Below are 26,717 nucleotides of genomic sequence, written 5' to 3' on the forward strand. Positions count from 1 at the left end.
TATGTTCCTTGTGTCTGGACTGAAAATGTATTGATTTGCGCATATGTTTTTGGGCAGCGATAGATTTGAAACCTAAAATTTCAATAAATTTTCCAAAATTTGAAAAATATCAAAATGTGAAATAGAAAAGTAAAAACCATTCTTTATAAATAAAATATAAATATTACATGAGTGAAGAACAATAAAAATCAATTAAATTCTTAGAAATTGAAGAAATTAGTGTTATTTGTGTTTTGAGCAGGTTTCTGCTGGGAATTGTTACTAAAATCGAAAGACTGGTTGCCAAAGCCACCAGCATTTGAAGGAAAATCAAATGTTCCTTCAAAATTGCCAGAATTCGAAGAAGGGAACTCAAATGTTCCAGCAAAGTTTCCTTGGCCAGGTTGGCCGGAGTAACTGAAACCGTCACTTGAAAATGGAGCTTTTTGCTTCGGTTGTTGGTTAAATCCGGTTGTTTGAGGCTGATTAAAGCCTGGAGAAGGCTGTGCGTTGAAGCTTGGTGCAGCAGGTTTATTGTTGAATGATCCGAAATCGTCATTAAATGGATTTGAAGGTCTTGGAGAAGGAATTACCGAATTAAAGGTATTTTGTGGCTTGGAAAAGTCTCCAAATGATGTCTGTGGCTTTGGTGCTTCATTCTTTGGTTTGGTTGAAGAAGCAAATGCTTCGAAATCTGTTGTATTTTGTTTCGGAGCTGGATTAGAAGGTTTTGGCGAGAAATCACCAAAATCATTCTTAGGAGCAGCATTGAATGTGTTCTGTGGCTTCGGAGTTGATGCAAAAGCATCGAAATCTGTTTTTTGGGATGAGATATTGGAATTTTGTGGCTTTGGCTGGGAAGAAAAGTCTCCGAAATCATTCTTAGGTGGTGGTGGAGCTGTTGATGGCCCACCAAAGAGGTCTTTTGCACTTGACTTAGAATTTGGTCCGAAACCAGCAGCAACAGGAGTTGTAGGGCTGTTGTTTGAAGCAGTATTTGTCGGAGAAGATGAGAAATCGAATGGATTGTCTTCAACTTTTCTCATTGAACTGTCAAAAACAGCAATTCCACTTCCAGAGCTTGTTGTTGGCTTTGAAGGCCTGTCGAATACAGAAGTACTTGGTTGCGATGGTTTTGTATCCATGGAGAAGTCAATTGTCGGTGGTTTCTGAGAATTATTTGTATTTGCTGGTTTAGAACCTCCAATGAAGCTAGAAGAGAACGGATCGAAGGCGTCATTGGTGCTTGGAGGTGGTTTGGCAACTGGTGCTGGTGCAGGAGCCGGAGTATTTGATAATGAAATAGAAACTGCGACAGAAGAGGTCGGAGAAGGCTTCGGAGTCGACAAATCTCCAAAGATATCATCATCTGTATTGGCTGCAGTGACTTTATTCACTTGTGGAGCTGCATTTGCCGATCCAGATCCGAAAATATCGGAAGCAGTATTTGCAGCGGTTATAACCTTGTTTGTAGCGAACGGATTGTCTGGATCCTGTTGGGTTGTCGTTGTAGAAGCTATTGTTTCCTTGAAATCCCTCATTTGAGTGGCAATCGAGATAACATTGTTGCAGAACTCCTTCCTTACGTCATCTCTGAGTATGTGGCCACCAGAAATTATGCAAAGAAGTGGGACAACCCTGATCATCATGACATCTGGGGATCCTTTGAGTTTTCTACAGATCTCTAGTATGGATGATGCTGTTTGCTCGCTACTTCTTCGTTGCCAGACCTCTTGAAGACGTCCGAAATAGTCATTTATGAAAGATTCGGAATCTGACTTATCCAAGCACTTGGCAATGCAACGTAATGCTGATGCCGATACATGGATATCCGTAGAATTCGAAACTAAATCCATTAATCTTGGAATAAGCGTAGATTGTATGGCTTGGTCGTTCATTTCATCAATAATAAGGTCTACTTTCTCAAGACATTCGACGTGGACCTTCGTGTTCTTGTTCTGAAGCGCTGTGAAGAAAACTGGGTAAACATAGTCTTTATGTAGTCTGATATCGAGTTTTTTGAGAAGAAGCCACATGTTTCTGAGTAATGCGATTGCAATTTCAGGTGGATCTTGGATGCCTGATAAGAAGGCGATCTTATTCCAAACATTTTCTTGGAAATCGCGAGCATCGTAATCCTTTGAGATCATGAATATAGATGCGAGTAAAATTGGTGCGAATCTGACATCGTTCTTGCATTCTTCGAGTAATTTTGGTAAAATTTTTACGCGTTGAATTGAAGGAGAGAAATAATCGATCTTTGAACCAAGACCTTTGTAGAATTTGAACTTATCTTGTGGTTGTTTTGTCAAAATCATGTCGATGTAACGTAAAGACTTCATTTGCATCGAATTAAACGCAGGATCTTCAAGAATACGTGAGAAAACAGGGCGCTGGACTGGTTGCTCTGACAAACATTGCTGTAAAATGTACTTAAACTCTTCAGGAACTCCTGTCATGTTAGAAGTGTAGGAATAGAGATTATTAAGGATCTGCTGAGGGTCGCCACTTGAATAAAGATCTTTTCCTGTAAAGCATTTATAAAGGAAAAGACCAAAAACAAAAACATCAGATGTTGGACTTAATTCATAGTTTCTGAGGAATTCTGGTGGTCTGATGTAGTTGTTGGAATTTTTAGACTTTGCATCTGCCAATAACTGAGGCGTAGGTTCAATATTTTCGGCATTAATAATCGGAGTAGCGAATTCGAATTTCATAAGATGTACATTGAGCTCTTTATCTACCATAACGGCTTGTGGACATAATCCTAAATGGAGAACGTGAGCCTCAGCGTTGATGAAAGATAAAGTTTCAGCAATTTGGTAAGAAATGTAAGAAGCATCAAGAGGATGCATATTATTAGTATCTAGATAGTCCATATCATCGATTGTTTCAGAAGCAAAACCGATTTCTGGTTTCTTATCGAGATATTCCATAACTTTGATAACATGAGGATGTCTGATCTTTCTGATAGCTTGTATAGAAGCTATTTCATTATCTAAAAAGGTATTCCTCATGGATTTATCAGGAAACTTGGCTTTTAATAAATCTTGGTCGACAATCCATAAAGAAACACGTTCGTTTGTTGTTTTATGGACGCCTGAGAAGATTTTATAGCAGCCAACAGTTCTTATCTGTTTGACATCGTTATAATTGGCGGAAAGCTGGCCACCCATATGTTTGTAAAAAAAATAAATTGAAACCGGAAGCTTGGAAAATGCAACCGATTTCATTTTTGTGCAGATTTCGATTAAACATGTAGAAAAGAATCAGTTTTCCCTTTGTTTGATGATCTGAAATTTCCAAAAAAATTTCGAAAATCTAAAAATAAAATGAAATTTCTATGAAAAGATACTCAAAATAATAAATTTGAAAAAAATTTGGAATTTTGATTATAGCTATTATACTTTATTTTACATCATAAATGCAAAGCATCATTAAAATTTTGATTAATTACTTTTTTATGTTATAATTTTTTAATATCACACCAAAATAATTGTTCATTCTGAGATATTACCTTGTAGTTCTCATTTTGTGCAATGATATATGTAAAATATCGCTTTGTATGAACATAATTCATTCAAATTTCAAGTGATATTCGACTTCTATCTGATTTTACCTTATCATATCTAACAAAACATATAATATTTAGGGCTCTTTCATATAGCTTAAACCAAAACTCGCTTCCTGATAAAATCTTATGAATATTGAAGATCAAAAATGCGGTATTCATGACAATAGTGAACAAACTAACAATATTTCCCCATAAAATTAACAATTCATGCAGATTCACAGGTGAACATCCATATGAAACCTACGAGATTTTGTGTCAAAATATTTTTATAAAATGGATGTAAACAAGCAAATAGAGATATTAAAAAAGGAACATGAAGCCGCAATTGATAAATTTGATTTTGATAAGGCAGAGTCTATTTCAATTCAGATACAGAAGCTTCAAAAAGCCATTACAAATTCTAATCAAAAATTAGATCCATTTCTAGAAGAAGCTGAGAAAATTAAAGCTTCTGAAAACGCAACAAAAACCAAATACACACAAGAACGCATTGAGTTACAAAGGAAATTCCACGAACGATTCGAAGAATTAACAAAAAATCAGACAACAGAGATGAACAATTTAACTTTATCATACTCGCTTGCTCGTGAAAGAGAGCAGAAAAGACCAGTTCATGAAGCTGAATTGAAATACGAGCAAGCCAAGAGTTTTGGAACTGCTCATAACTATGATTTGGCTAAGGCAGTTTATCAAGACGGTGTACGATTAGAAAAGAAAGCTAGGCAACGCCGACTTGATCAGTGCGAAGAAAATTTTTTGAAACAAAAAGAAAAACTCGAGGCCAAACATAAGAAAGAGACAGATTTACTAATGGAAAAGCAGCGCAGTGCGCTTCAAGAATTAGAGTTACGTGCTAGTAAAGAACATACGAGATTGAACCTCGTTGAAAATGTTGCAAAAACAAAATCATCATTAAAGAAGAGAGATGTACCAAAAGTTTCTGGAGTCATGTCACCAAAGAAGAGATCTCATTCATCAGTTTCAACTAAATCGCCAGATTCAGCTCGGAGATATAATTCTTACTCTCGTGGAAGTTTCTTATATTCAGCAACACCATATTAATTCGCAGATATACTATTATTTGTTTATTTTATTAAATTCTATCAGATATTTTCAATCTCAGTTCGAACTATTTACAGCTATTATAAATAAAATCGCTACACTTACACAAAAGAATGCTTAGAAACATGAAGGAATAGATTTTATTGCAAATTTTACTTTATGAAGTTTTTTCATTAGTAAAATATGAAGATATGATTTGTGGAATCCGATATCGTTCAGCGGTTAGGATATGTGGTTTTCATCCACAGGATCGGGGTTCGACTCCCCGTATCGGAAAACTTTTTGTTTTTTTAGAAATTCTTCTTTTTTTTGTGCATTCTTTGATTCAATGCTTTTGGATCCTATCTGCAAGCTGAGAGTTCTCTGTTACATGGATTGATTATATTTCAATCTCTGATGATTCAACCTTTGTATCTTTTATTACATTTCAAGTTAATGAGTCAATCTATGTCTAATAGCTATGATTGGATTCATCACATTTCCAAACTGTAATCGCATTATATGAACTACACTACATCTATCTTTGAATTTTAATTTTTTATAAAAAATTATTCTGGATATTTTGAAATGATTTACGATGAAAACACAACCATTTATGATGGTGAATCAATATTTCTCTTCAATATTGAGAATTGGAGGTTGAGTGTTGAATCTTTTTTTCCCGATCGAAAGTTTTGACATGTCAGAAAGTCCGCCATTCAATACATATGTTTTGGAACAAATTCGGTGAATTTTATTTTTCGATTTTCGGACTGAAACAGAATTTGCCATCTGACATCAATTTCGAATTTACCTCTCGCAAATATTACTAAAAATCAGATGATAATTGCTGTACACAGCACAATAAATAATAATTCCCTAATTACCGAAAACAATGTAATTTCGATGACCAAAAATCAAGTTACTACGTAGGGAGTATTCTGTAAATATCGAGCAGAGATTAAATAAATGATATTGTTTAAAAATCAAAAAAAGATTTGTATTTTAAAGTAATAAATTAGTGCTACTAATAAAAATATATCAAGTAATTACTGCTGATGGCTATCTTCTAGAACAACATAATCAAGGAATGGACGGATGGAAGCCCAGTTCTCCTCAAACCACTTAATAAGAACAGATTTCCTTCTCTTTGCATCACGATCTAATTTGATATTAGCATTTTGTGCGAGGACATTGGCAATACTTAAAAGCTCTGGCTGCTTAATACTTGCACCAAATCTTTGTGTAATTTCATGCCATACAGAGTTATCCTTTGGATTGAAGCCTGCGAGACGTTCAGCAATACGCTCTTTTTCTTTTGTTCCAGCAGCCTCTGGTTGCTGGATGATTTCTTGTGTACCATGCATTCCATTGTAAAATGGCTGATATTGATTATTGAATGACGGATCTACCCACTGAGTACCATCCTTTGTTGGTGCTGGGGCAGCAGCATGTGGGTCAATGGGCTGTATCATTGCTGGCAATTGCTCGCTCGTCATGAAATTAAAGCCCGCCAAAAAATTACGGTTTGACACAAAGTGCAAAACGGTTTTAATATGAACACGTCACTTTTCAACCGGTCTCTAGAAATTGAATAGTTGTAAATGTGTACTTTTGGTCGCAATAATAGAAATTTTACTCATTGTTTTTGGTTATTTCTTGGGAGATTTTATAGATAGAAGATCCACTCAAAAGAGATGCAATAGCTGTCTTATCATCAATAACTCATACTATCAAAGTTATATCCCATAATCATCATTTTAAAAGGAATTTATCCAATTTTTAAATTCATTAATCCCAAAGTGCCTCAAAAAAGATACAAATATCGATAATTTTACCAACTAATCATATTGACTACCAAATCTTTCTTACAAATAACATATTTATTTGTAATCTTTTCTAAATCGAATGATTTGTTAGTTAGTTGTTTTTAACATGACCATTTGATTCGGCTTACTTTGGTTAATCGCAATTATATTGAAAATATTAAATTTTTCATTTTGATACTTGAGTTTAGATAAGAATTATGTTGATGGTTTAAAAATAATGAGTAAGGTAGTTAATATAATATATAAGAAACTAAACTTTATTGGAAGAAACTTAAAGTTCATTAACCTGCTCTTCGCGTTTCTTTGGCTCTTCATTATCACTTCCTTCAGATTCTGGGAAGATGAAATCGCCACGATCGAGCATGAATCTTTCGTTCGGGATTTCACCGAATTTGAGTAATCTGCAGAGGGCACCACCAATAAGGCCAAAGATAAGAGAGACAGAGAAGGAGATGAGAGCACCAACTAATGTCCAGATGCCTGGGAACTTCTTGCAGTAAGCACCGATGAGTCCAACGAATGTAGCAACCCAGGAGCAAACGCCGTGAAGGTTGTGGACACCCATGACATCACCGATACCGAGCTTCTTCTGGAGAACTGGATGTAAGTAGTTGAATGAGCAAACTGAGACAATGCCAGAGATGACACCGACAAGGAGGCCACCCCATGGGCCAACGATGAAGAGAGATGTTGAAATGCCGACGCAACCTCCAAGAAGTGCGACAGCGTAGATAAGTGGATCAATTTTTCCACCTTTCTTGCAAGCGAGTTCAGCGAAGTAGGCAGAAATGATTGAACCGAGGCCGGCCATGTATGTTGTGATTACGTCTTCCCAAGCTTCTTTGCCCTTCCAGAAGATGGAAGTGAATGATGGCCAAAGAACGAAAAGAAGTGTAACAGCGAGCCAAAGCCAGTTGATACTGTGTGTTGTGAAGCGGTATTCAACACCAACAACGCGCTTCTCTTGGACTGCAAGAGCAACACCAATTCCGAAGTAGCAAGCGAACATGTGGACGGCAATAGCACCTCCTGGGTCGACGCAGCCCTTAATAACCTTCTCGGAAATGATAAGCCAGTCAACAAGATAGAAGCCGCAAGAGAAAACTATGCCAACCATGATATACTGCCAGTACTTGATTGTACCAACGAAAACACCAATGGAAATTGCATAAGCAATAGCTGCAAGAACAGCTTCAGCTGCAATTCTTTCTGTGAATTCACGATGGCCATCATGTCCAACTGCAACAGCCTTTAAGAAAGCATAGAATATGAAAACAGTAGCAGAGGAAAGAAGTGTAGCGAGCATGACACCCCACTCGAACTTCTTGATGAACATCATTAAAAATGCAATTAAGATTGTCATAAACCAGACATCAACGACCTTTGGATAAATGGATTCTGTATCGAAGTTTGCTGCTGCAACGACACGTGTATCGAGAGCCGGTCCGTTGCAGGAGACAAGGGAAAGAAGGAACAAAAACATTTTTGTCTATCGTTATCAAAGATCATCGTTGTTTTTTCTCTTTCGGTTTATTTAACGGTTTTCAAGCCACTTCTTAGGTAAAAAACATCACAATGTGTAAAGAAGCAGTAGGAGAAATCTTCCAGTATGATACCAAGAATTTTATTGAGAGGTTTTTTTAAATTGAATTTACAAAAACGATGAAAGAAAATTGAGAGTATTATTCAAAAAGCAAAATTGAATCATCTCGTAATATTTTTAAGCTAATATTATCAGATATATGTTTTCAAGCAATTTTCTAATAATTATGAAAAACAAATAATCGATCACACACACTAAACATCTGATATAGGCAAGATTTCCGAGGTTTCATTATTTGAAAGGTCTCAATTTTGGGAGAAATCAATAATTGATTTCACTTGTAATGTCCAATCTTTACTTTTTTTACTTCTTTTCTTATATAGCAATAATCAGTAGTACATTTATTATAATCTTATTCTCCATGTCAATTTTTGTTTAAATAATTTTTTATTTTGCAAATGAACCTTGAACATGCTAAGTGGCTCTTCATAGAGTCTTAAAATTCATTAATTATATTGTAATATTTAGAAATTGACATTTTTTATTTTATGATGTTTAAATTGAACAAAATTGAATCGATGTTAATAATATCTTCCTTCTAAAATCAGCAATCATCCCATTCCCTTTCATAAATATTTAGATTTTTATCTTAAAAATATATTTGAACTAGTTGAATATACAAATGTACAACAAAATAGATCTTATAGAATAAAAGCACTAAATCAATCAAATATTTTTCAATTTTTAATAATTTTAGAAAATTAAAAATAAAAAAGAAATACAGATAGATATATTTTTAAAGATGAAATCTAACCGCTTTAAATCTGGTAAACGAGAATAATTACAAATTATTTTAACAGCAACCTGTTTTCTCTTTCTTTTTCTTTTCAGAAATATTGACTGTATCTGCCTTTATTTCGCTTGTTGAAGTATTCATTTGAGTCCTTTCGTATTCTCCGATTGCAAGTTGGAAGATTCGATCAATTCCTGTTGCCGTTGTGGCACTTGTTTCACAATAAATTGCTTTGTGTTCAGTTGCAAACTGCTCGCATTTAGCCATATCGATATTTCTCTCAAGGTCGTTCTTGTTTCCTACAATTACAATAATAACATCTTCAGTACTATTTTCTCTAAGTTCTTCAATCCAGTATGCGACCGAATTGAATGTGACTTCTCTTGATATGTCAAAAACAATAAAAGCAATTGAAGCATTTCTGTAATACATTGGGGCAAGACCACGGTATAATTCTTGGCCGGCTGTATCCCAAATGAATAAGTTAAATGTGTTATTATTCAGTTCAAATTGTTTTGTGACAAATGCAGCACCTACCGTTGGAGCTGCAACCTCTGGCATTGCACCACTAACAAACATAGAAACGATTGATGTTTTGCCAACACCGCTGTCTCCTAACAACACAATCTTAATTGCGTTCTCATCATCTTCCATTTTAGAAAAAATGTTTTTTTTGTCGATATCCATTGACAAAATTAGAATTGCTTTTAAGCCATTGTTCCATTAAGTAAAGTATTCATCCATTTCAAATATCCGTTCAGCAACGGTCGAAAAAAAAATTCGCATATTCTTGATTCATTATTTTGACAAAAACAAAGGATATACGATTTGATTATGATAGTAGTTAGCATTATCCTTAATTCGAATGAGTTTGGCATGCCGAGATTAAAGAAAATTGAAATAACCGCAAATAACTCTCAAAAAAGTCAAACAATGTCACTTTTATATTTCATTTTTATTCGAAACGTTAAAAATATCAATTATAGAACAAATTTATGCTTCAATTATTTTTTGCCAAATTATTTTTGACCATTATCATATTCAATTTCGAAATTTGACACAACTATTTGAAAAATTACAAATATCGAAAAGACCATATATGCTAATAATATTTATGGATAAAAACAGTACAACTGTATTTAGCATCCTATAAGCATCTTTCATCATATTTTCTAGGCATTCTGATCAAATTTATAATTGAAATTTTTCAATATTAGTTGGTTTTGAGTAGGACACAATCACACGCTCATAACTATTATAGGGGTTGAATTCCATATGTATTAAATCACAACTTAATTGATTTTTTTTTTGATTCTCAAAATTTCATTGATATCAATTGATTATAATACGAGAAATCGTATTGAAGTATATATCAATCTGGATGAAATAAACGAATTCGCTCAAATTACGGAATACTGCCTTTTTTGTCTGCTTGAATAGTGAATTCGAAATTTTATTAAGGCATTAAATGAGGGATAATAGGCAATTTAAGAAATGATTCCTTATATATAGTCTGTGCTATTATTCGAATAGCTGATTCAATTGATTATTATAAGGTTTCTTACCCCTTCGAAAAATAAGTGGAATTTTATGAGTTTTTTTTCTAAAATCGACGATAATTATCGGCGCGTTCATTGAATATTCTGCATCCCTGGTTTTCCTTTCGTTAACAAAAATGTAATAAATCCATAGTACTGCCTATGGTCGTCATAAAATATCTTTGAGAAGAGTGACCTCGGTTAGTTATGCAGACCAAAACTGATCGGAAACCGATATTTTTATGAAAATAAATCGATCCTCTTGCCATCCAGATAGCTAAATTTCGAATGAAATTCAAAACAACTTCCTCTTATTGTTTGAAAAAAAAGTTTCTTTTTGATTGTAAAAAATAAAAAGTGATGAATATTTTATCATCATAACGTTTTTGAATGATGAATTAAGACATCCATGAATTTTCATATCGAATACTTTTTTATATCGATTATGTGTTCAGAAAAAGTGGTTTTAATATTGTGATGACTTCGAAAGACAATCCTGTTGACCAAGACCTAGCTGAGGAGGATGGCCTCATTGAGGCCGTCTACAGATTCAACGTTAACCCGAAAAAAAACATTGGATATTTGTGCGAATACAAAGGACTTGAATGCAATCCAAAGAACATTGCTCATTTAATGCATACAGTACCTGGATTACTCGGAGACCAGATCGGTGATTATCTTGCCAGGGCTGGAAACGAAGAACTACTCAGAGCATATTTCAATGAATTAGATCTAAAAAAGCCTTTCCTAGACGCCCTTCGAGTTAGCTTAAACGGATCCATGTTCTTACCAGGCGAGTCCCAAATGATTGAAAGAGTCGTAGAACAATTCTCAAGATGTTATATGGAACAGAACCCAGGAATTTTCCCTAATGAAGACGCTCCCATTGTCATTTCATTTGCTTTAATTATGCTTAATAGCGATTTACACAATCCGAACGTGAAGAGCCGTATGACGGGCCCACAATTCGTTTCTAACCTCCGTGGCGCACTCCCAACAGGTATATACACTGATGACCAGCTTATGCAGATGTATAATAACTTACACGCCAATCCATTCCACTTCCAGGAAAAGTCCAACGAATTTCTCGCTTTGTCAGCTCCTAAAATGCGTGGAGAACTTGAAAAGAAGTCCGACAAGTTCTTCTCGTTCTGGTCAAAACACTATTTCGTTTTGGCAAACTCATGTTTATACTATTTCAAAGATAACTCAGTTATTTCCAAAGATAAGCCACTCGGTATGATTCAACTCGTCGGTGTAGACATTGCCGAGCACAACGGAACAATTATTTTGACAGGAGAAGCAGGAAGTAAACTACAATACGTAAAATTCAAGAAAAACAGACCGCGGAAGATCGACGATACACAAAGAATGTATTTCAGAGCACCCAATGCTGAAATGCATACCAAATGGTTACGTCATATCCAGCATTCCCGTATTATTGGTGGATTTACAGGCGCACAGCTTATGCCTCCATCAGATCTTGCCATGGAACCACAAGAGCCAGCGCCAAAGACCCTCGATCTGCCAAAACCAGCCCAACTTAAGCCAATTGGCCCATCCGCGAAGAATATTCCAACTCCAAAGCGTAGCGACTCAGAATATTCATCATCTACATCGAAGGCATCATCAGAGAGAATCCACATCAAGAAGAAAAACCTTCTCCAGGATATTATGAACGAAGAAAAGCGCGAACAAGAGAATCAAGCCAAACATGAGGAAGAAGAAAAGCCAGAACCAGCACCAGCAGAACAGGCACCTCCTGTTCAACTCTTGGTCCCTCCAGAAGAGCAAAAACCAGATAATACCAAAAATGATCAAGATGCGGAAGAAACAAAACCAGCAGACGTTAAAGGATCATCATCTTCATCATCTTACACATATTCTACAAGCAGTAAGAAAGAAGAGAAAAAGCCAGAACCAATTCCAGAAGAAAAACCAAAACAGGAACAACCAGAGGAACAACAGATCAAAATACCTCATAAAGATGAGGTAAAAACTACGAAATCTCCAAAGAAAGAGAGAAAGAGCCACAATAAGAAAAATGATGAGTCCAGTGAGTCTTATTCTTACTCCTACTATACTTACTCTTTCAACTAATTAATTATTGTTTATCTTTTTATTTTTTGAGGACAAAATATCCAGACTTCTTGTTATATTAAATAAATTTAAAAGAATAATTTTATTTTTTTGTTACAAAACCTCCTAAAAACTATTTGGAACCATATAAAACCTCTTCTCAACATTTCAATAAATTTGAAAATTTTGATTTTTTAAAATTATCATGAATAATCAAAGCATTAAGTTCTTTTCATGAATTTATGATAGTCTTTCACTTAACATTTGTTCATAATTTGCTTGGAATAGGTCGAAAAAGTGAAAAGATTTTAATTTTTTATTATGCAAAAGTATGTAATTATAAAAGAGCTTGGAAGTGGTTCTTATGGCAAAGTTTATCTGGCAAAGATTAAGAAAAGTGGAGAACAAGTCGCTCTGAAAGAAATAGAGATGTCTTTACTTGATGAACAAGCAAAATCAAAAGCATTTGAAGAAGTACAGTTCTTATCTTCATTACAACACCCAAATATCGTTGCCCACAGAGAATCATTCCAAGATAATGGTAAGTTTTACATCGCAATGGAGTATGTTGATGGTGGAGATTTAAGTGACAAGATATCGAACAGAAAAACACCATTTACAGAAGACGAAGTACTCAAGATATTCATACAAATATGTTTTGCATTAAAATATATTCACGAAAAGAAAGTTGTCCATAGAGATATTAAACCACAAAATGTTTTTCTTACTCATTTAGGAATTGTTAAACTAGGTGACTTTGGAGTTGCTAGAGCACTTGAAGGTACTCAAGATATGTGCAAAACTGTTATTGGCACTCCTTATTACTTATCTCCTGAAGTATGGTCAAATCAGCCATACAGTACAAAAACAGATATCTGGTCGTTGGGATGCATACTTTACGAACTTTGTACGTTAAATAGACCATTCAATGGCAGATCTCCTCAACAATTGTTTGCAGCAATAATAAGAGGCCATTACAACAAAGTTTCTACGAAATATTCAGCTGCCATACGTAAGCTTATTGACTCAATGCTGAATCCAGATGCAAACGCTCGTCCTACAGCTGCAGATATTTTACAACTACCATTCATACAAGCTAAGTCAAAGAAAATGGTTGAAGAAAATCAGGATCAGCTTAAGAATGTTAATATCATCGCAAGAAAAGATAAATCCCCTAAAAGACATCAATCTCCTCAAAGAAAGAAAACAGTCAATCTTAAACCAGTTCCAGAAACACCAGATAACGATCCTCTACCTCTTCCAGACGAAGAACCTCCTAGATGGGCTCAACGTGGACCTGCTTTGCAAAAATCAGATCCAATCATCGTGGAAGAAGAAGATCAGCCAGAACCAAACGAATGGGATGATCTTAAAACATTTACAGAGCAGTTGCGCGATTCAATTTCAAATTCTACGACTTATGTCGCTGATGCTTCTTTACCTCACGATAAACAAAGCGCACAAGCAGAAATTGATTCAATCATGGCTTCTCTGTCATCTATTCAGCCAATGCTGATATCAATGCTTGAAGATAACATAATAAACGAAGATCAAGAATCTTGTCAAGAATTTATTGAAATATTTGCACAGAGCGATCCTCAGACAGTTGAGAAAATGCGTAGAGTTGTTAAGATCAAAAAGATGTTTGATTTATAGTATATTAAATTGTTATTTTTATGTTTTAACTAATTATTTTTTGAGAAACACATACACTTATTAAGTTTAATAGATTTTTATATATTGTGCCTGTTCCGAACTCGTAATTACTGTTGAATAGACAAGTTTTGTGTACAAATTTAGAGATGTATCCAAAAAAATCCTATCGTCCTGCCTACATCGCCAAAAGTGAGCTTTTTTTCAGTTTGATCGGACAAAACTTCAAATTTCGACCTGAAACAAGCGCCGAAAATTCGAGAAAAATTATTAAAAGATGTCTATCGTCTCAGACCATAAAGTTAGATTTGATGCGAAATTGCATAAGAAAGATTTCAAACAAAATTCATTATTCGGGATGAGATAGTTTGGAACATGAAAATTTAGTTTGTATTCTATGTTAATAGACTAATGTATTTGAAATCTGAGAGATTTGTTAGATGCACAAAATATGAGAATCAAAATATGAGTTAATGATTATTTAGATGGGTGAGTAATGATATATATTGTGTGGTAATATAATATATGTGTGAAATAAACAAGCTTATGCAAGAGATTTTCAAATTACAATTTGATTGAAGTTTTTGTTCCTCATCTGGTGTACTTTTGGAGATATTGTAATCCAGATGAGGAACAAAGACTTTAATAGCTGCTTGATATAGTTTTCAAAGACTTACTTCTTCAATCAGAAGTTGATTGAGGTCTTTGTTCCTCATCTGAGGTACTTGTTGAGGTATTGTACCTCAGATGAGGAACAAAGACATGAAAGATTGTTACAAGCAATCTTTCATGTCTTTTGGCAACAATCAACATCTGATTGTTGACTTTGTTCCTCATCTGAGGTCAATACAATGAGATTGTACTTCATATGAGGAACAAAGACTTAAAATCATATTTATCTGCATTTTTTACCTTAAATATAAAAATTGAATATTTAATTTAGCTAATCATCTAGATCTTATTATAAATTCCAATATCCAAACAATAATAATATCCTTCTATAGATTTAGATCCTCGAAATTAGTTTTGATTTTGCAAAAAATCGAAATATCTAAAAAAACAAGTAAAAAAATAGTTTAATATAAAAATTAAAATTTTATAATATTTGATTCAATAATGATCATTTAAGGGTTTTGAGGAGTCTATGTTCCTCATCTGAGGTACAATACCTCAACAAGTACCTCAGATGAGGAACAAAGTCAACAATCAGATGTTGATTGTTGCCAAAAGACATGAAAGATTGCTTGTAACAATCTTTCATGTCTTTGTTCCTCATCTGAGGTACAATACCTCAACAAGTACCTCAGATGAGGAACAAAGTCAACAATCAGATGTTCATTGAAGTTTAAAGTCTTCGAAGGCTCGCATAAGAAGTCTTTGGATTCTTAGTTCCTCATCTGAGGTACAATACCTTTGCATGTACCTCATATGAGCAACAAAGTCAACAATCAGATGTTGATTGTTGCCAAAAGACATGAAAGATTGCTTGTAACAATCTTTCATGTCTTTGTTCCTCATCTGAGGTACAATACCTCAACAAGTACCTCAGATGAGGAACAAAGTCAACAATCAGATGTTCATTGAAGTTTAAAGTCTTCGAAGGCTCGCATAAGAAGTCTTTGGATTCTTAGTTCCTCATCTGAGGTACAATACCTTTGCATGTACCTCATATGAGCAACAAAGACTGCAATCAACATCTGATTGAAGAACAAAGACTTAAAAGACCTTTCTTAAGAGTCTTTTAAGTCTCAGTTCCCCATCCGTGGTCCACCAACACAACCAATACCCCAGATGTAGTACATTTGAAATAATCTTAATCTGATCATCCTCAAACAAATAAATTCCACTCATCAAACATAATATGCTAATAATATGACACTTTTACATATGTGTTTAGTGTTAAAAACTTAAAATTTTGTTACATTTTTCATATTTCATGACTCTTATAGGATAACATATATATATCACAGCATGATATTATTATAGATCACATATATAATTAAATTATGTTATATATACATGTTTAAACTAGAGTTTGGGCATCGTGAATCTTATGTGATTCTTGAGAAATATCAATGACCGACAAGACTCTTTGCCACAGATATCGCTAGGATATTCTCAATCATTCTATGTACAAATCACATAGTTTAGACGGATTCTCCAAAATTATATCTTCAATCAGAATCCATATCCTGCACAAGCGCATGAGATGCACCTCCAGGATGAGTTAGAATTTTTGATGAATTTTATTCATTGCTAAACTCATTATTTAAAAAAACTCAATGTAAACCATTCAATTTTTGGAGATGTAGGCAAGATGATAGCATTTTTTGGGATTAGTGTCTACAAATTTATTTCATTTTTATTTCAATTAAAATCATTAATAAATTTGAATCCCTTTTAGGATAAAAATAAAATAAAATAAAATAAAATAATAATAATAATAATAATACCCTATATTTCCAACTCTTGGAAAATTTTCATGACCCCCTACCCAGGGTCCTAAAATGGGTATTTTCCTCACACAGACACCGTGGTTTTTTGAGCCGGGAAATAAATAGCGCAGACAGTTTCTACATATAGAGACATGCTTATACTTAGAGTTTGACGGGAATCTAAAGTGATTTTTTTTCTGCATCGCGAAATCTAATGCAATCTCAAAATCATGAAGAAACTGCGAATCGGAGCGCAATTTTTTAATATGTTAATATATAAAGGTACCCCTACTACTGCAAATGCTTCAAATGAAAATCTAAGAAATCAGATTAATTTGATCACATTAGTATAGTATTGGTCAAACCAAAAACTCATATGTTGATATATAGCCTATAGATATTCATATTATCTACTTTTCATTGAATTACATAAGATTTAATAATCTCATAAATATTCTTTTTAATTTTCCGAATTCCGTGTGCATTTAGATTGCCTATACCTGTATATAATAATTCTAGAATGGTTTGGTTAGATATTAAGTTTTTTAGATTAATATTTTAACATTTTGATAAAACATGCATTTGTTCCATTTTAGAATCGCCATTGAACTCTAGTTTGACTAACATGATGTTGTATGATCAAATAAATTCTAACTTCATGAGATAAATTTTGAAATTAGAAAATGCGATATCTGACTCAAATATTTATCTGAACACATTTAACATTCAATGATAAACTAAAGTACTATACAGCAGATTCGATTTGGCTTATATTTTATATAATCAACAAATAATCCTATAAAATTGTGCTATTCACGTTGCTCAAAGATGTATTGAACATTCCCTACTTGTGTATTGATAAAATTAGATATAGATTCTAATGTAAATCGATATTTTGAAAATTCATATATATTTTGTCTTGGTTTGGCATTTGATCGTGTTGAAACCGGAATTGCAATATATATCATCTAAATATATAACTATCAAAATATGAGCTATAGATTTTTAAATTATTCTCCTGAATATGAGTGACTAACATAATTATATTGAATTGAGTAGTAAGAATCATAAATATTAGAATCTGACGATAATTTATTATAACTTTATATAGGAACAAGATTATAAATGATGATGAAAATAAAGATTAAATTTAAATCTGAAAATTTGAAAACATTAAGTGTATATGATAGCATTACAAAATTAAATTTTATGTGGAAGAGGAAATAGAGGAATTAGAAGTATTATGAGAAAATAATACGATATAAAAACAAGATTCTATTAAATGAGTTAATTTATAGAAAGGAATAACAGTGTGAATGTAGTAAATGAATGTTTTCATGATGTATTATTGAAATCTTAAGTTTTGTTAAGAAGATAATAAGGGAATCAAATTTTGTATTAGGAAGTTTGACCGACAAGAGTGTATTGTGCACTCTTGTCGGTCTGCATGTCTCATTCCGGGAGACATTGTCACTGCATGTCTCCCAGAATGAGACAATCTTCCGCGTTCATAACTTGAATGCGGAAGTTTGACCGACAAGAGTGTATTGTGCACTCTTGTCGGTCTGCATGTCTCATTCCGGGAGACATTGTCACTGCATGTCTCCCAGAATGAGACAATCTTCCGCGTTCATAACTTGAATGCGGAAGTTTGACCGACAAGAGTGTATTGTGCACTCTTGTCGGTCTGCATGTCTCATTCCGGGAGACATTGTCACTGCATGTCTCCCAGAATGAGACAATCTTCCGCGTTCATAACTTGAATGCGGAAGTTTGACCGACAAGAGTGTATTGTGCACTCTTGTCGGTCTGCATGTCTCATTCCGGGAGACATTGTCACTGCATGTCTCCCAGAATGAGACAATCTTCCGCGTTCATAACTTGAATGCGGAAGTTTGACCGACAAGAGTGTATTGTGCACTCTTGTCGGTCTGCATGTCTCATTCCGGGAGACATTGTCACTGCATGTCTCCCAGAATGAGACAATCTTCCGCGTTCATAACTTGAATGCGGAAGTTTGACCGACAAGAGTGTATTGTGCACTCTTGTCGGTCTGCATGTCTCATTCCGGGAGACATTGTCACTGCATGTCTCCCAGAATGAGACAATCTTCCGCGTTCATAACTTGAATGCGGAAGTTTGACCGACAAGAGTGTATTGTGCACTCTTGTCGGTCTGCATGTCTCATTCCGGGAGACATTGTCACTGCATGTCTCCCAGAATGAGACAATCTTCCGCGTTCATAACTTGAATGCGGAAGTTTGACCGACAAGAGTGTATTGTGCACTCTTGTCGGTCTGCATGTCTCATTCCGGGAGACATTGTCACTGCATGTCTCCCAGAATGAGACAATCTTCCGCGTTCATAACTTGAATGCGGAAGTTTGACCGACAAGAGTGCACAATACACTCTTGTCGATCTAAATGTATCTTACAATCAAAGACACTTTCATACAATCTTTTCGAAGTTAAAAAAAAAATTTAATTATTTCTTTCTTTTGTTTATTAAATCGCCTTACTCACGTACTAATCTCTTTTAGAGACTCTATCGAGCTATCCCCACATATAAACCCGTGACAATAATACATATTTACTCTCTTCATATTCTGATCTCATGACACATTATCGCAAAAACTATAATTATACAACACATCTCATAAAGTCTCATTTTAGCCCTATCTAAGCGTTCAAAACATATTTTCCACACGTAATCTGATTCTTCTGGCTCCGCTGATTCGATTTCTGCTGTCAGATCGTGAAAATATGCATCACATAAAGAGATAAATGCAAATTGCACAACTTAATATTTTCCTTAAAATTTCTCTTCAGGTTCATACCTAAATAAGCTCTTTTTTTGAAAATTCAATTTTTTCCAAAAATGTATGAATTCAAAAGTTCAGATTATATCTAGTCATTTTCCAACATTAATTTTGTGTTTTAGTTTTTGAGATATTCATTTTATTATACGTATTATTCAGAAAATTAAAAGAATTTGTGAGGGGAAACGGAGGAGATAATAAATATGTAAAGATGGATGAATAGACAATTTGAAAAAAAAGCAATAATTTTGAGTTGTGTTTATCTCTTTATGTGATGCATATTTTCACGATCTGACAGCAGAAATCGAATCAGCGGAGCCAGAAGAATCAGATTACGTGTGGAAAATATGTTTTGAACGCTTAGATAGGGCTAAAATGAGACTTTATGAGATGTGTTGTATAATTATAGTTTTTGCGATAATGTGTCATGAGATCAGAATATGAAGAGAGTAAATATGTATTATTGTCACGGGTTTATATGTGGGGATAGCTCGATAGAGTCTCTAAAAGAGATTAGTACGTGAGTAAGGCGATTTAATAAACAAAAGAAAGAAATAATTAAATTTTTTTTTTAACTTCGAAAAGATTGTATGAAAGTGTCTTTGATTGTAAGATACATTTAGATCGACAAGAGTGTATTGTGCACTCTTGTCGGTCAAACTTCCGCATTCAAGTTATGAACGCGGAAGATTGTCTCATTCTGGGAGACATGCAGTGACAATGTCTCCCGGAATGAGACATGCAGACCGACAAGAGTGCACAATACACTCTTGTCGGTCAAACTTCCGCATTCAAGTTATGAACGCGGAAGATTGTCTCATTCTGGGAGACATGCAGTGACAATGTCTCCCGGAATGAGACATGCAGACCGACAAGAGTGCACAATACACTCTTGTCGGTCAAACTTCCGCATTCAAGTTATGAACGCGGAAGATTGTCTCATTCTGGGAGACATGCAGTGACAATGTCTCCCGGAATGAGACATGCAGACCGACAAGAGTGCACAATACACTCTTGTCGGTCAAACTTCCGCATTCAAGTTATGAACGCGGAAGATTGTCTCATTCTGGGAGACATGCAGTGACAATGTCTCCCGGAATGAGACATGCAGACCGACAAGAGTGCACAATACACTCTTGTCGGTCAAACTTCCGCATTCAAGTTATGAACGCGGAAGATTGTCTCATTCTGGGAGACATGCAGTGACAATGTCTCCCGGAATGAGACATGCAGACCGACAAGAGTGCACAATACACTCTTGTCGGTCAAACTTCCGCATTCAAGTTATGAACGCGGAAGATTGTCTCATTCTGGGAGACATGCAGTGACAATGTCTCCCGGAATGAGACATGCAGACCGACAAGAGTGCACAATACACTCTTGTCGGTCAAACTTCCGCATTCAAGTTATGAACGCGGAAGATTGTCTCATTCTGGGAGACATGCAGTGACAATGTCTCCCGGAATGAGACATGCAGACCGACAAGAGTGCACAATACACTCTTGTCGGTCAAACTTCCGCATTCAAGTTATGAACGCGGAAGATTGTCTCATTCTGGGAGACATGCAGTGACAATGTCTCCCGGAATGAGACATGCAGACCGACAAGAGTGCACAATACACTCTTGTCGGTCAAACTTCCGCATTCAAGTTATGAACGCGGAAGATTGTCTCATTCTGGGAGACATGCAGTGACAATGTCTCCCGGAATGAGACATGCAGACCGACAAGAGTGCACAATACACTCTTGTCGGTCAAACTTCCGCATTCAAGTTATGAACGCGGAAGATTGTCTCATTCTGGGAGACATGCAGTGACAATGTCTCCCGGAATGAGACATGCAGACCGACAAGAGTGCACAATACACTCTTGTCGGTCAAACTTCCGCATTCAAGTTATGAACGCGGAAGATTGTCTCATTCTGGGAGACATGCAGTGACAATGTCTCCCGGAATGAGACATGCAGACCGACAAGAGTGCACAATACACTCTTGTCGGTCAAACTTCCGCATTCAAGTTATGAACGCGGAAGATTGTCTCATTCTGGGAGACATGCAGTGACAATGTCTCCCGGAATGAGACATGCAGACCGACAAGAGTGCACAATACACTCTTGTCGGTCAAACTTCCGCATTCAAGTTATGAACGCGGAAGATTGTCTCATTCTGGGAGACATGCAGTGACAATGTCTCCCGGAATGAGACATGCAGACCGACAAGAGTGCACAATACACTCTTGTCGGTCAAACTTCCGCATTCAAGTTATGCGCGGATTGTCTCATTCTGGGAGACATGCAGTGACAATGTCTCCCGGAATGAGACATGCAGACCGACAAGAGTGCACAATACACTCTTGTCGGTCAAACTTCCTAATACAAAATTTGATTCCCTTATTATCTTCTTAACAAAACTTAAGATTTCAATAATACATCATGAAAACATTCATTTACTACATTCACACTGTTATTCCTTTCTATAAATTAACTCATTTAATAGAATCTTGTTTTTATATATTATTATTTTCTCATAATACTTCTAATTCCTCTATTTCCTCTTCCACATAAAATTTAATTTTGTAATGCTATCATATACACTTAATGTTTTCAAATTTTCAGATTTAAATTTAATCTTTATTTTCATCATCATTTATAATCTTGTTCCTATATAAAGTTATAATAAATTATCGTCAGATTCTAATATTTATGATTCTTACTACTCAATTCAATATAATTATGTTAGTCACTCATATTCAGGAGAATAATTTAAAAATCTATAGCTCATATTTTGATAGTTATATATTTAGATGATATATATTGCAATTCCGGTTTCAACACGATCAAATGCCAAACCAAGACAAAATATATATGAATTTTCAAAATATCGATTTACATTAGAATCTATATCTAATTTTATCAATACACAAGTAGGGAATGTTCAATACATCTTTGAGCAACGTGAATAGCACAATTTTATAGGATTATTTGTTGATTATATAAAATATAAGCCAAATCGAATCTGCTGTATAGTACTTTAGTTTATCATTGAATGTTAAATGTGTTCAGATAAATATTTGAGTCAGATATCGCATTTTCTAATTTCAAAATTTATCTCATGAAGTTAGAATTTATTTGATCATACAACATCATGTTAGTCAAACCAGAGTTCAATGGCGATTCTAAAATGGAACAAATGCTGTTTTATCAAAATGTTAAAATATTAATCTAAAAAACTTAATATCTAACCAAACCATTCTAGAATTATTATATACAGGTATAGGCAATCTAAATGCACACGGAATTCGGAAAATTAAAAAGAATATTTATGAGATTATTAAATCTTATGTAATTCAATGAAAAGTAGATAATATGAATATCTATAGGCTATATATCAACATATGAGTTTTTGGTTTGACCAATACTATACTAATGTGATCAAATTAATCTGATTTCTTAGATTTTCATTTGAAGCATTTGCAGTAGTAGGGGTACCTTTATATATTAACATATTAAAAAATTGCGCTCCGATTCGCAGTTTCTTCATGATTTTGAGATTGCATTAGATTTCGCGATGCAGAAAAAAATCACTTTAGATTCCCGTCAAACTCTAAGTATAAGCATGTCTCTATATGTAGAAACTGTCTGCGCTATTTATTTCCCGGCTCAAAAAACCACGGTGTCTGTGTGAGGAAAATACCCATTTTAGGACCCTGGGTATCAAATGAAAAAGAATACAATATAATTATGATTGATATTAAATGAAAGATAATTTGATATAATTATGATTGATATTAAATGAAAAGAAATTCTATATAATATTGATTGATATGAAATGAGATGAAGTAAATTTAATATTGACATTAGCACCATGTTCAACTAAGAACTTGATAATATCGATTGATTTTCGATAAACAGCAATTGAAAGTGGACATTCGTTATTTCATATCATATTTCATAAAATCTTGACTGATATTAAATGAAAAAGAATACTATATAATAATGATTGATATAAAATGAAAGAGAATTCTATATATTAATGATTAATATGGAATGAAAGAGGATTCCATAAAATAATGATTAATAGGAAATCAAAAAGAATACTATATAATAATGATGGATATAAAATGAAAGAGAATTATATATATTAATGAGTGATCTGAAATTAAGTGATGTAAGTTTAACATTGATATCAGCACCATGTTCAACTAAAAGCTTGATGATATCGATTGAGTTTTGATAAATAGCAATTGAAAGTGGACATTCGTATTTTCAAAATATATTTCATATAATGATGATTGATATAAAATGAAATATAATATAAAATAATGACTGATATGAAATGAAAGAGAGGTCTATATAATAAAGACTGATATGAAATGAAACAGAATAGATTTTGCATTGACATCGGCACCATGTGAAATAAGAATTCTTGCTGCATCTATATTTTTATACATTGTGGCGTAATGAAGAGCAGTCATTTCATATGTATCATGATAATCGACATCAATTTTATTAGTTGAATCAAATAAAAATTTTAAAACATCGGAATTTTGTGACATGCAAGCATAATGTATCATATTTCGTTTCCTACGATCAATTTTATTTGTAAGTTTTTCATTTTTGAGAATATCTATTGTTTGAGGAAAAGCAGCACACCATGGAACAATGAAGCTTTTTTCTCGCTCGAAAAGTATGAAAACAGCTTTCAAATTTTGGTATTTGATAATATCGTCGATAATAAACTCATATTCATGGGGATCTTCAGAAGTAAATAGATCTCTATCTAAAACGAATTCAAACATTTCATTGTTGTGTGAACTTACAATATCCATGAGACAATCTACATCTATTTGATTGTACTTTAGACATTCGTTGATAATGTCTCTATTTCTACCGATTAATGAACATCGAAGACATTTTTCTGATAATGTAAAATTATGATTCGAAATTAAGAAGTTGAAAATATTTACAGATCCAAAATATGCACATGCTTCAATTAATGATAAATTGAAACTCTCCTTTCTTTCCAATGAAGGAATTTCTAAAAAAATATCACTGTTGAATTCTTTTGGAGTGATATACTCCTTAAATATATCGATTTTATCATGCACAACAGCAAAAATGAAGGGACTCATCGATGGAAATGATAAATTAGAAAGTTCCTTAATTTCATAACTGAGATTCTTGGATATTTCTTTATAATTCTCCAAAGAAGCATAATTGTATTGAATTGCTTTTAAAATTATCAGCGAGAGTTGGCTTTCTGTAAGTTGATACTTCGAAATCAGAACATTTTTGATGATATTGCACATATCTTCAACAGATTCGTTAGATTTTATTAGAAAAAGCTTGTCAAATGCTCCTATAAAGTCCAAATATGGCTTTGCATAGTCAGAACTCATGATTTTTTTATGGCAGACAAAAAAAAATTAATAATCTACAAGTTTCATTTTTCAAAGTTTTGGGTTTTTATAGATTCTATTTTGAGATTCTTTTCTCTTTGGTAAACAGTAAACTTCAGAAATTTGAATGTAGTCACAACTCATAATGTTTGTCCAAAAATTTTCTTTGTGTCATGGAAATATTAAAAAAATTATAAATAACATACAAAAGATTGAAAATTTGACATTAACACTCTCAAATTTGAGAACTTTGCTTGTGGTAAAGTGTTTACAAATGTAAACAAATTATAAATGTAAAGTTTATTATTTAAGAAATTGGCAAAATTCACAGGCACTTCCACCAATGTCCGCTCAAAATTGAGAGCGCTTCAAACGGTAGATGCCATTTTAATGAATTTACGCTTTTTAGAGAGACATATACACCAAATGTGACAGCACATTTGCTTATCAATGAATTACTGTTCTATAAAATAAGTCTGTATGTATGAAAATTAATTTTTAAAAGTACATATAAAAGAGGCCTGGGGAGGACTTTGTCTTAAGGAACCCTTGCTATTGCTTCCTAGTTCCCAAAGCAAAAATATGCATTAATGTAATTTGTATGTGATTATTAGCCCACAGAGAGATAAGTAAATTGCTTGTATTTCGATTATTGTGAAGTTCCGGGTGTCATCTCAATTGGTTGTTAAGCACATTGTCTGACTCATTGTCTATCATAAGCACATTATTGTCTGACTAATTGTCTATCAGATCCCACAAAAACTCCCAAAATTCCGAATATATGCCTAAAGAGTTACAGACACAAGTATTTCATTTGATTGTTGATTGTTCGACGATCCAAATGTACAACTTGTTTAGGAAAAATCTTCAAATATTTCGAACAATGTCACAGAATGATGTATGATAAGTATATTCTACAGAGAACTAACATGTGTTCAATGGATTTCGCTATCAATACTTATTTATAATATTATAATAGATTTTAATTGAAATATTTAATTTTTATATGAACTTTCCCAGAATTTAAAATTATGAAAAGCTAATTGTATTAATAGGGATTGATAACATATAAAGTTTATTACTTTTTCGAATACTTTTACCTGCAAGTGCAAATTCAGCTTTACAACTTCCAAGTGTAAAATGAATCAATTTGTTCGTAAAAAAAGTTCTTGCATGATTGGTAGCATAAGAACCTCTAAATGTATATGAAATAGAATTTTCAAAGAAACTATTGTTAACCATAAAATTATCCCATTTTAAGTATATTAAGCAACAACCTCGAGGAGCTGTATTATTGATAAAGGAAGATCTTTCCACAACAAAATCAACACCCATGTGGAAGATAATTCCAAAATTTGAATTAGAAATCATATTATTAATAATATTACATGAATCAATCATTGCCTTATTTCTAAGTTCTAAAATCGCAACATTTGCTCCTATTGCACTATGATTTGCAACTGTAGAAAAATTAAATTTCATAAAACCGCCATAAAGACTATTAAAATTACTAACATCGGCATTATTCGCTTTGCATAACGAGAAATTTGTTAACGAAACTAGGATATTCGGACCACCTAATGTTAATGAAGAATTGCCTGATTCATCATTTCCAATATCAAAAATGGAATCTTGAACAATATAATTAAAACTACCATAGTTGTTCCCTGTCATACAAAATTGCCCCGGCTTTTCACTTTGGCAATGGCTACCGCAAAATTTTCGCTGAACAATCGAACTGTTTGCACTAACAAAATAAACGCAGCCCCCAGAATCAGATGAGCTGCAATTACAGAATGAGCAACGGTTGTGTAAGAATGAAGAGTTATAATTTTCACGAAAATAAATTGCATGATCATTAAGTTCAAAAAAATTACAATCTTCTAAAAAATATTGGGTTTTCCCAACTTCTAACTGACAATTCTCGCAGTATTTAGTCTTCTGCTCTGTAAATTGGCTCGAATAGTAGTAATCCCATATATTGTCACTCTTGAAAAATGGCTTTCCCCGAATTCATATAGAAAAACAAAAATAAGGTT

General features: G+C 33.8%; 8 protein-coding genes and 1 non-coding gene across 9 annotated transcripts; 4 read left to right on the top strand and 5 right to left on the bottom strand.

The window, feature by feature from the left end:
* Window positions 1–115: 115 nt before the first annotated feature.
* TVAGG3_0612930 (SCY1-related S/T protein kinase-like family) lies at window positions 116–3,284 on the bottom strand (the record flags this gene model as incomplete). Its single annotated transcript, XM_001309393.1, has 1 exon — window positions 201–3,155. The coding sequence occupies one exon, from the start codon at window positions 3,153–3,155 to the stop codon at window positions 201–203; it is 2,955 nt and encodes a 984-aa protein (XP_001309394.1).
* Window positions 3,285–3,826: 542 nt separating this feature from the next.
* Window positions 3,827–4,615, top strand: TVAGG3_0612940 (uncharacterized protein; the record flags this gene model as incomplete). Its single annotated transcript, XM_001309394.1, has 1 exon — window positions 3,827–4,615. The coding sequence occupies one exon, from the start codon at window positions 3,827–3,829 to the stop codon at window positions 4,613–4,615; it is 789 nt and encodes a 262-aa protein (XP_001309395.1).
* A 204-nt stretch (window positions 4,616–4,819) lies between these two features.
* On the top strand, window positions 4,820–4,891 carry TVAGG3_0612950. Its single transcript has one exon. It is a non-coding gene; the product is annotated as a tRNA-Glu (tRNA).
* A 652-nt stretch (window positions 4,892–5,543) lies between these two features.
* TVAGG3_0612960 (uncharacterized protein) lies at window positions 5,544–6,105 on the bottom strand (the record flags this gene model as incomplete). The annotated part of the gene is made up of 1 exon (XM_001309395.2): window positions 5,644–6,093. The coding sequence occupies one exon, from the start codon at window positions 6,091–6,093 to the stop codon at window positions 5,644–5,646; it is 450 nt and encodes a 149-aa protein (XP_001309396.1).
* Window positions 6,106–6,666: 561 nt separating this feature from the next.
* TVAGG3_0612970 (ammonium transmembrane transporter protein) lies at window positions 6,667–8,551 on the bottom strand (the record flags this gene model as incomplete). Its single annotated transcript, XM_001309396.1, has 1 exon — window positions 6,695–7,906. One exon carries the CDS (start codon window positions 7,904–7,906, stop codon window positions 6,695–6,697), a length of 1,212 nt encoding a protein of 403 aa, XP_001309397.1.
* Window positions 8,552–8,712: 161 nt separating this feature from the next.
* On the bottom strand, window positions 8,713–9,413 carry TVAGG3_0612980 (small Rab GTPase RabD7; the record flags this gene model as incomplete). The annotated part of the gene is made up of 1 exon (XM_001309397.1): window positions 8,820–9,413. One exon carries the CDS (start codon window positions 9,411–9,413, stop codon window positions 8,820–8,822), a length of 594 nt encoding a protein of 197 aa, XP_001309398.1.
* A 1,348-nt stretch (window positions 9,414–10,761) lies between these two features.
* TVAGG3_0612990 (regulation of ARF protein signal transduction) lies at window positions 10,762–12,520 on the top strand (the record flags this gene model as incomplete). Its single annotated transcript, XM_001309398.1, has 1 exon — window positions 10,775–12,397. The coding sequence occupies one exon, from the start codon at window positions 10,775–10,777 to the stop codon at window positions 12,395–12,397; it is 1,623 nt and encodes a 540-aa protein (XP_001309399.1).
* A 177-nt stretch (window positions 12,521–12,697) lies between these two features.
* TVAGG3_0613000 (STKc Nek domain-containing protein) lies at window positions 12,698–14,032 on the top strand (the record flags this gene model as incomplete). The annotated part of the gene is made up of 1 exon (XM_001309399.1): window positions 12,698–14,032. One exon carries the CDS (start codon window positions 12,698–12,700, stop codon window positions 14,030–14,032), a length of 1,335 nt encoding a protein of 444 aa, XP_001309400.1.
* Window positions 14,033–23,628: 9,596 nt separating this feature from the next.
* TVAGG3_0613010 (spectrin binding) lies at window positions 23,629–24,678 on the bottom strand (the record flags this gene model as incomplete). Its single annotated transcript, XM_001309400.1, has 1 exon — window positions 23,629–24,678. The coding sequence occupies one exon, from the start codon at window positions 24,676–24,678 to the stop codon at window positions 23,629–23,631; it is 1,050 nt and encodes a 349-aa protein (XP_001309401.1).
* Between the last annotated feature and the right edge of the window lie 2,039 nt (window positions 24,679–26,717).

This window comes from Trichomonas vaginalis, chromosome III (genome assembly GCF_026262505.1).
Source record: "Trichomonas vaginalis G3 chromosome III, whole genome shotgun sequence".
Classification (NCBI taxonomy): Eukaryota; Parabasalia; order Trichomonadida; family Trichomonadidae; genus Trichomonas; species Trichomonas vaginalis.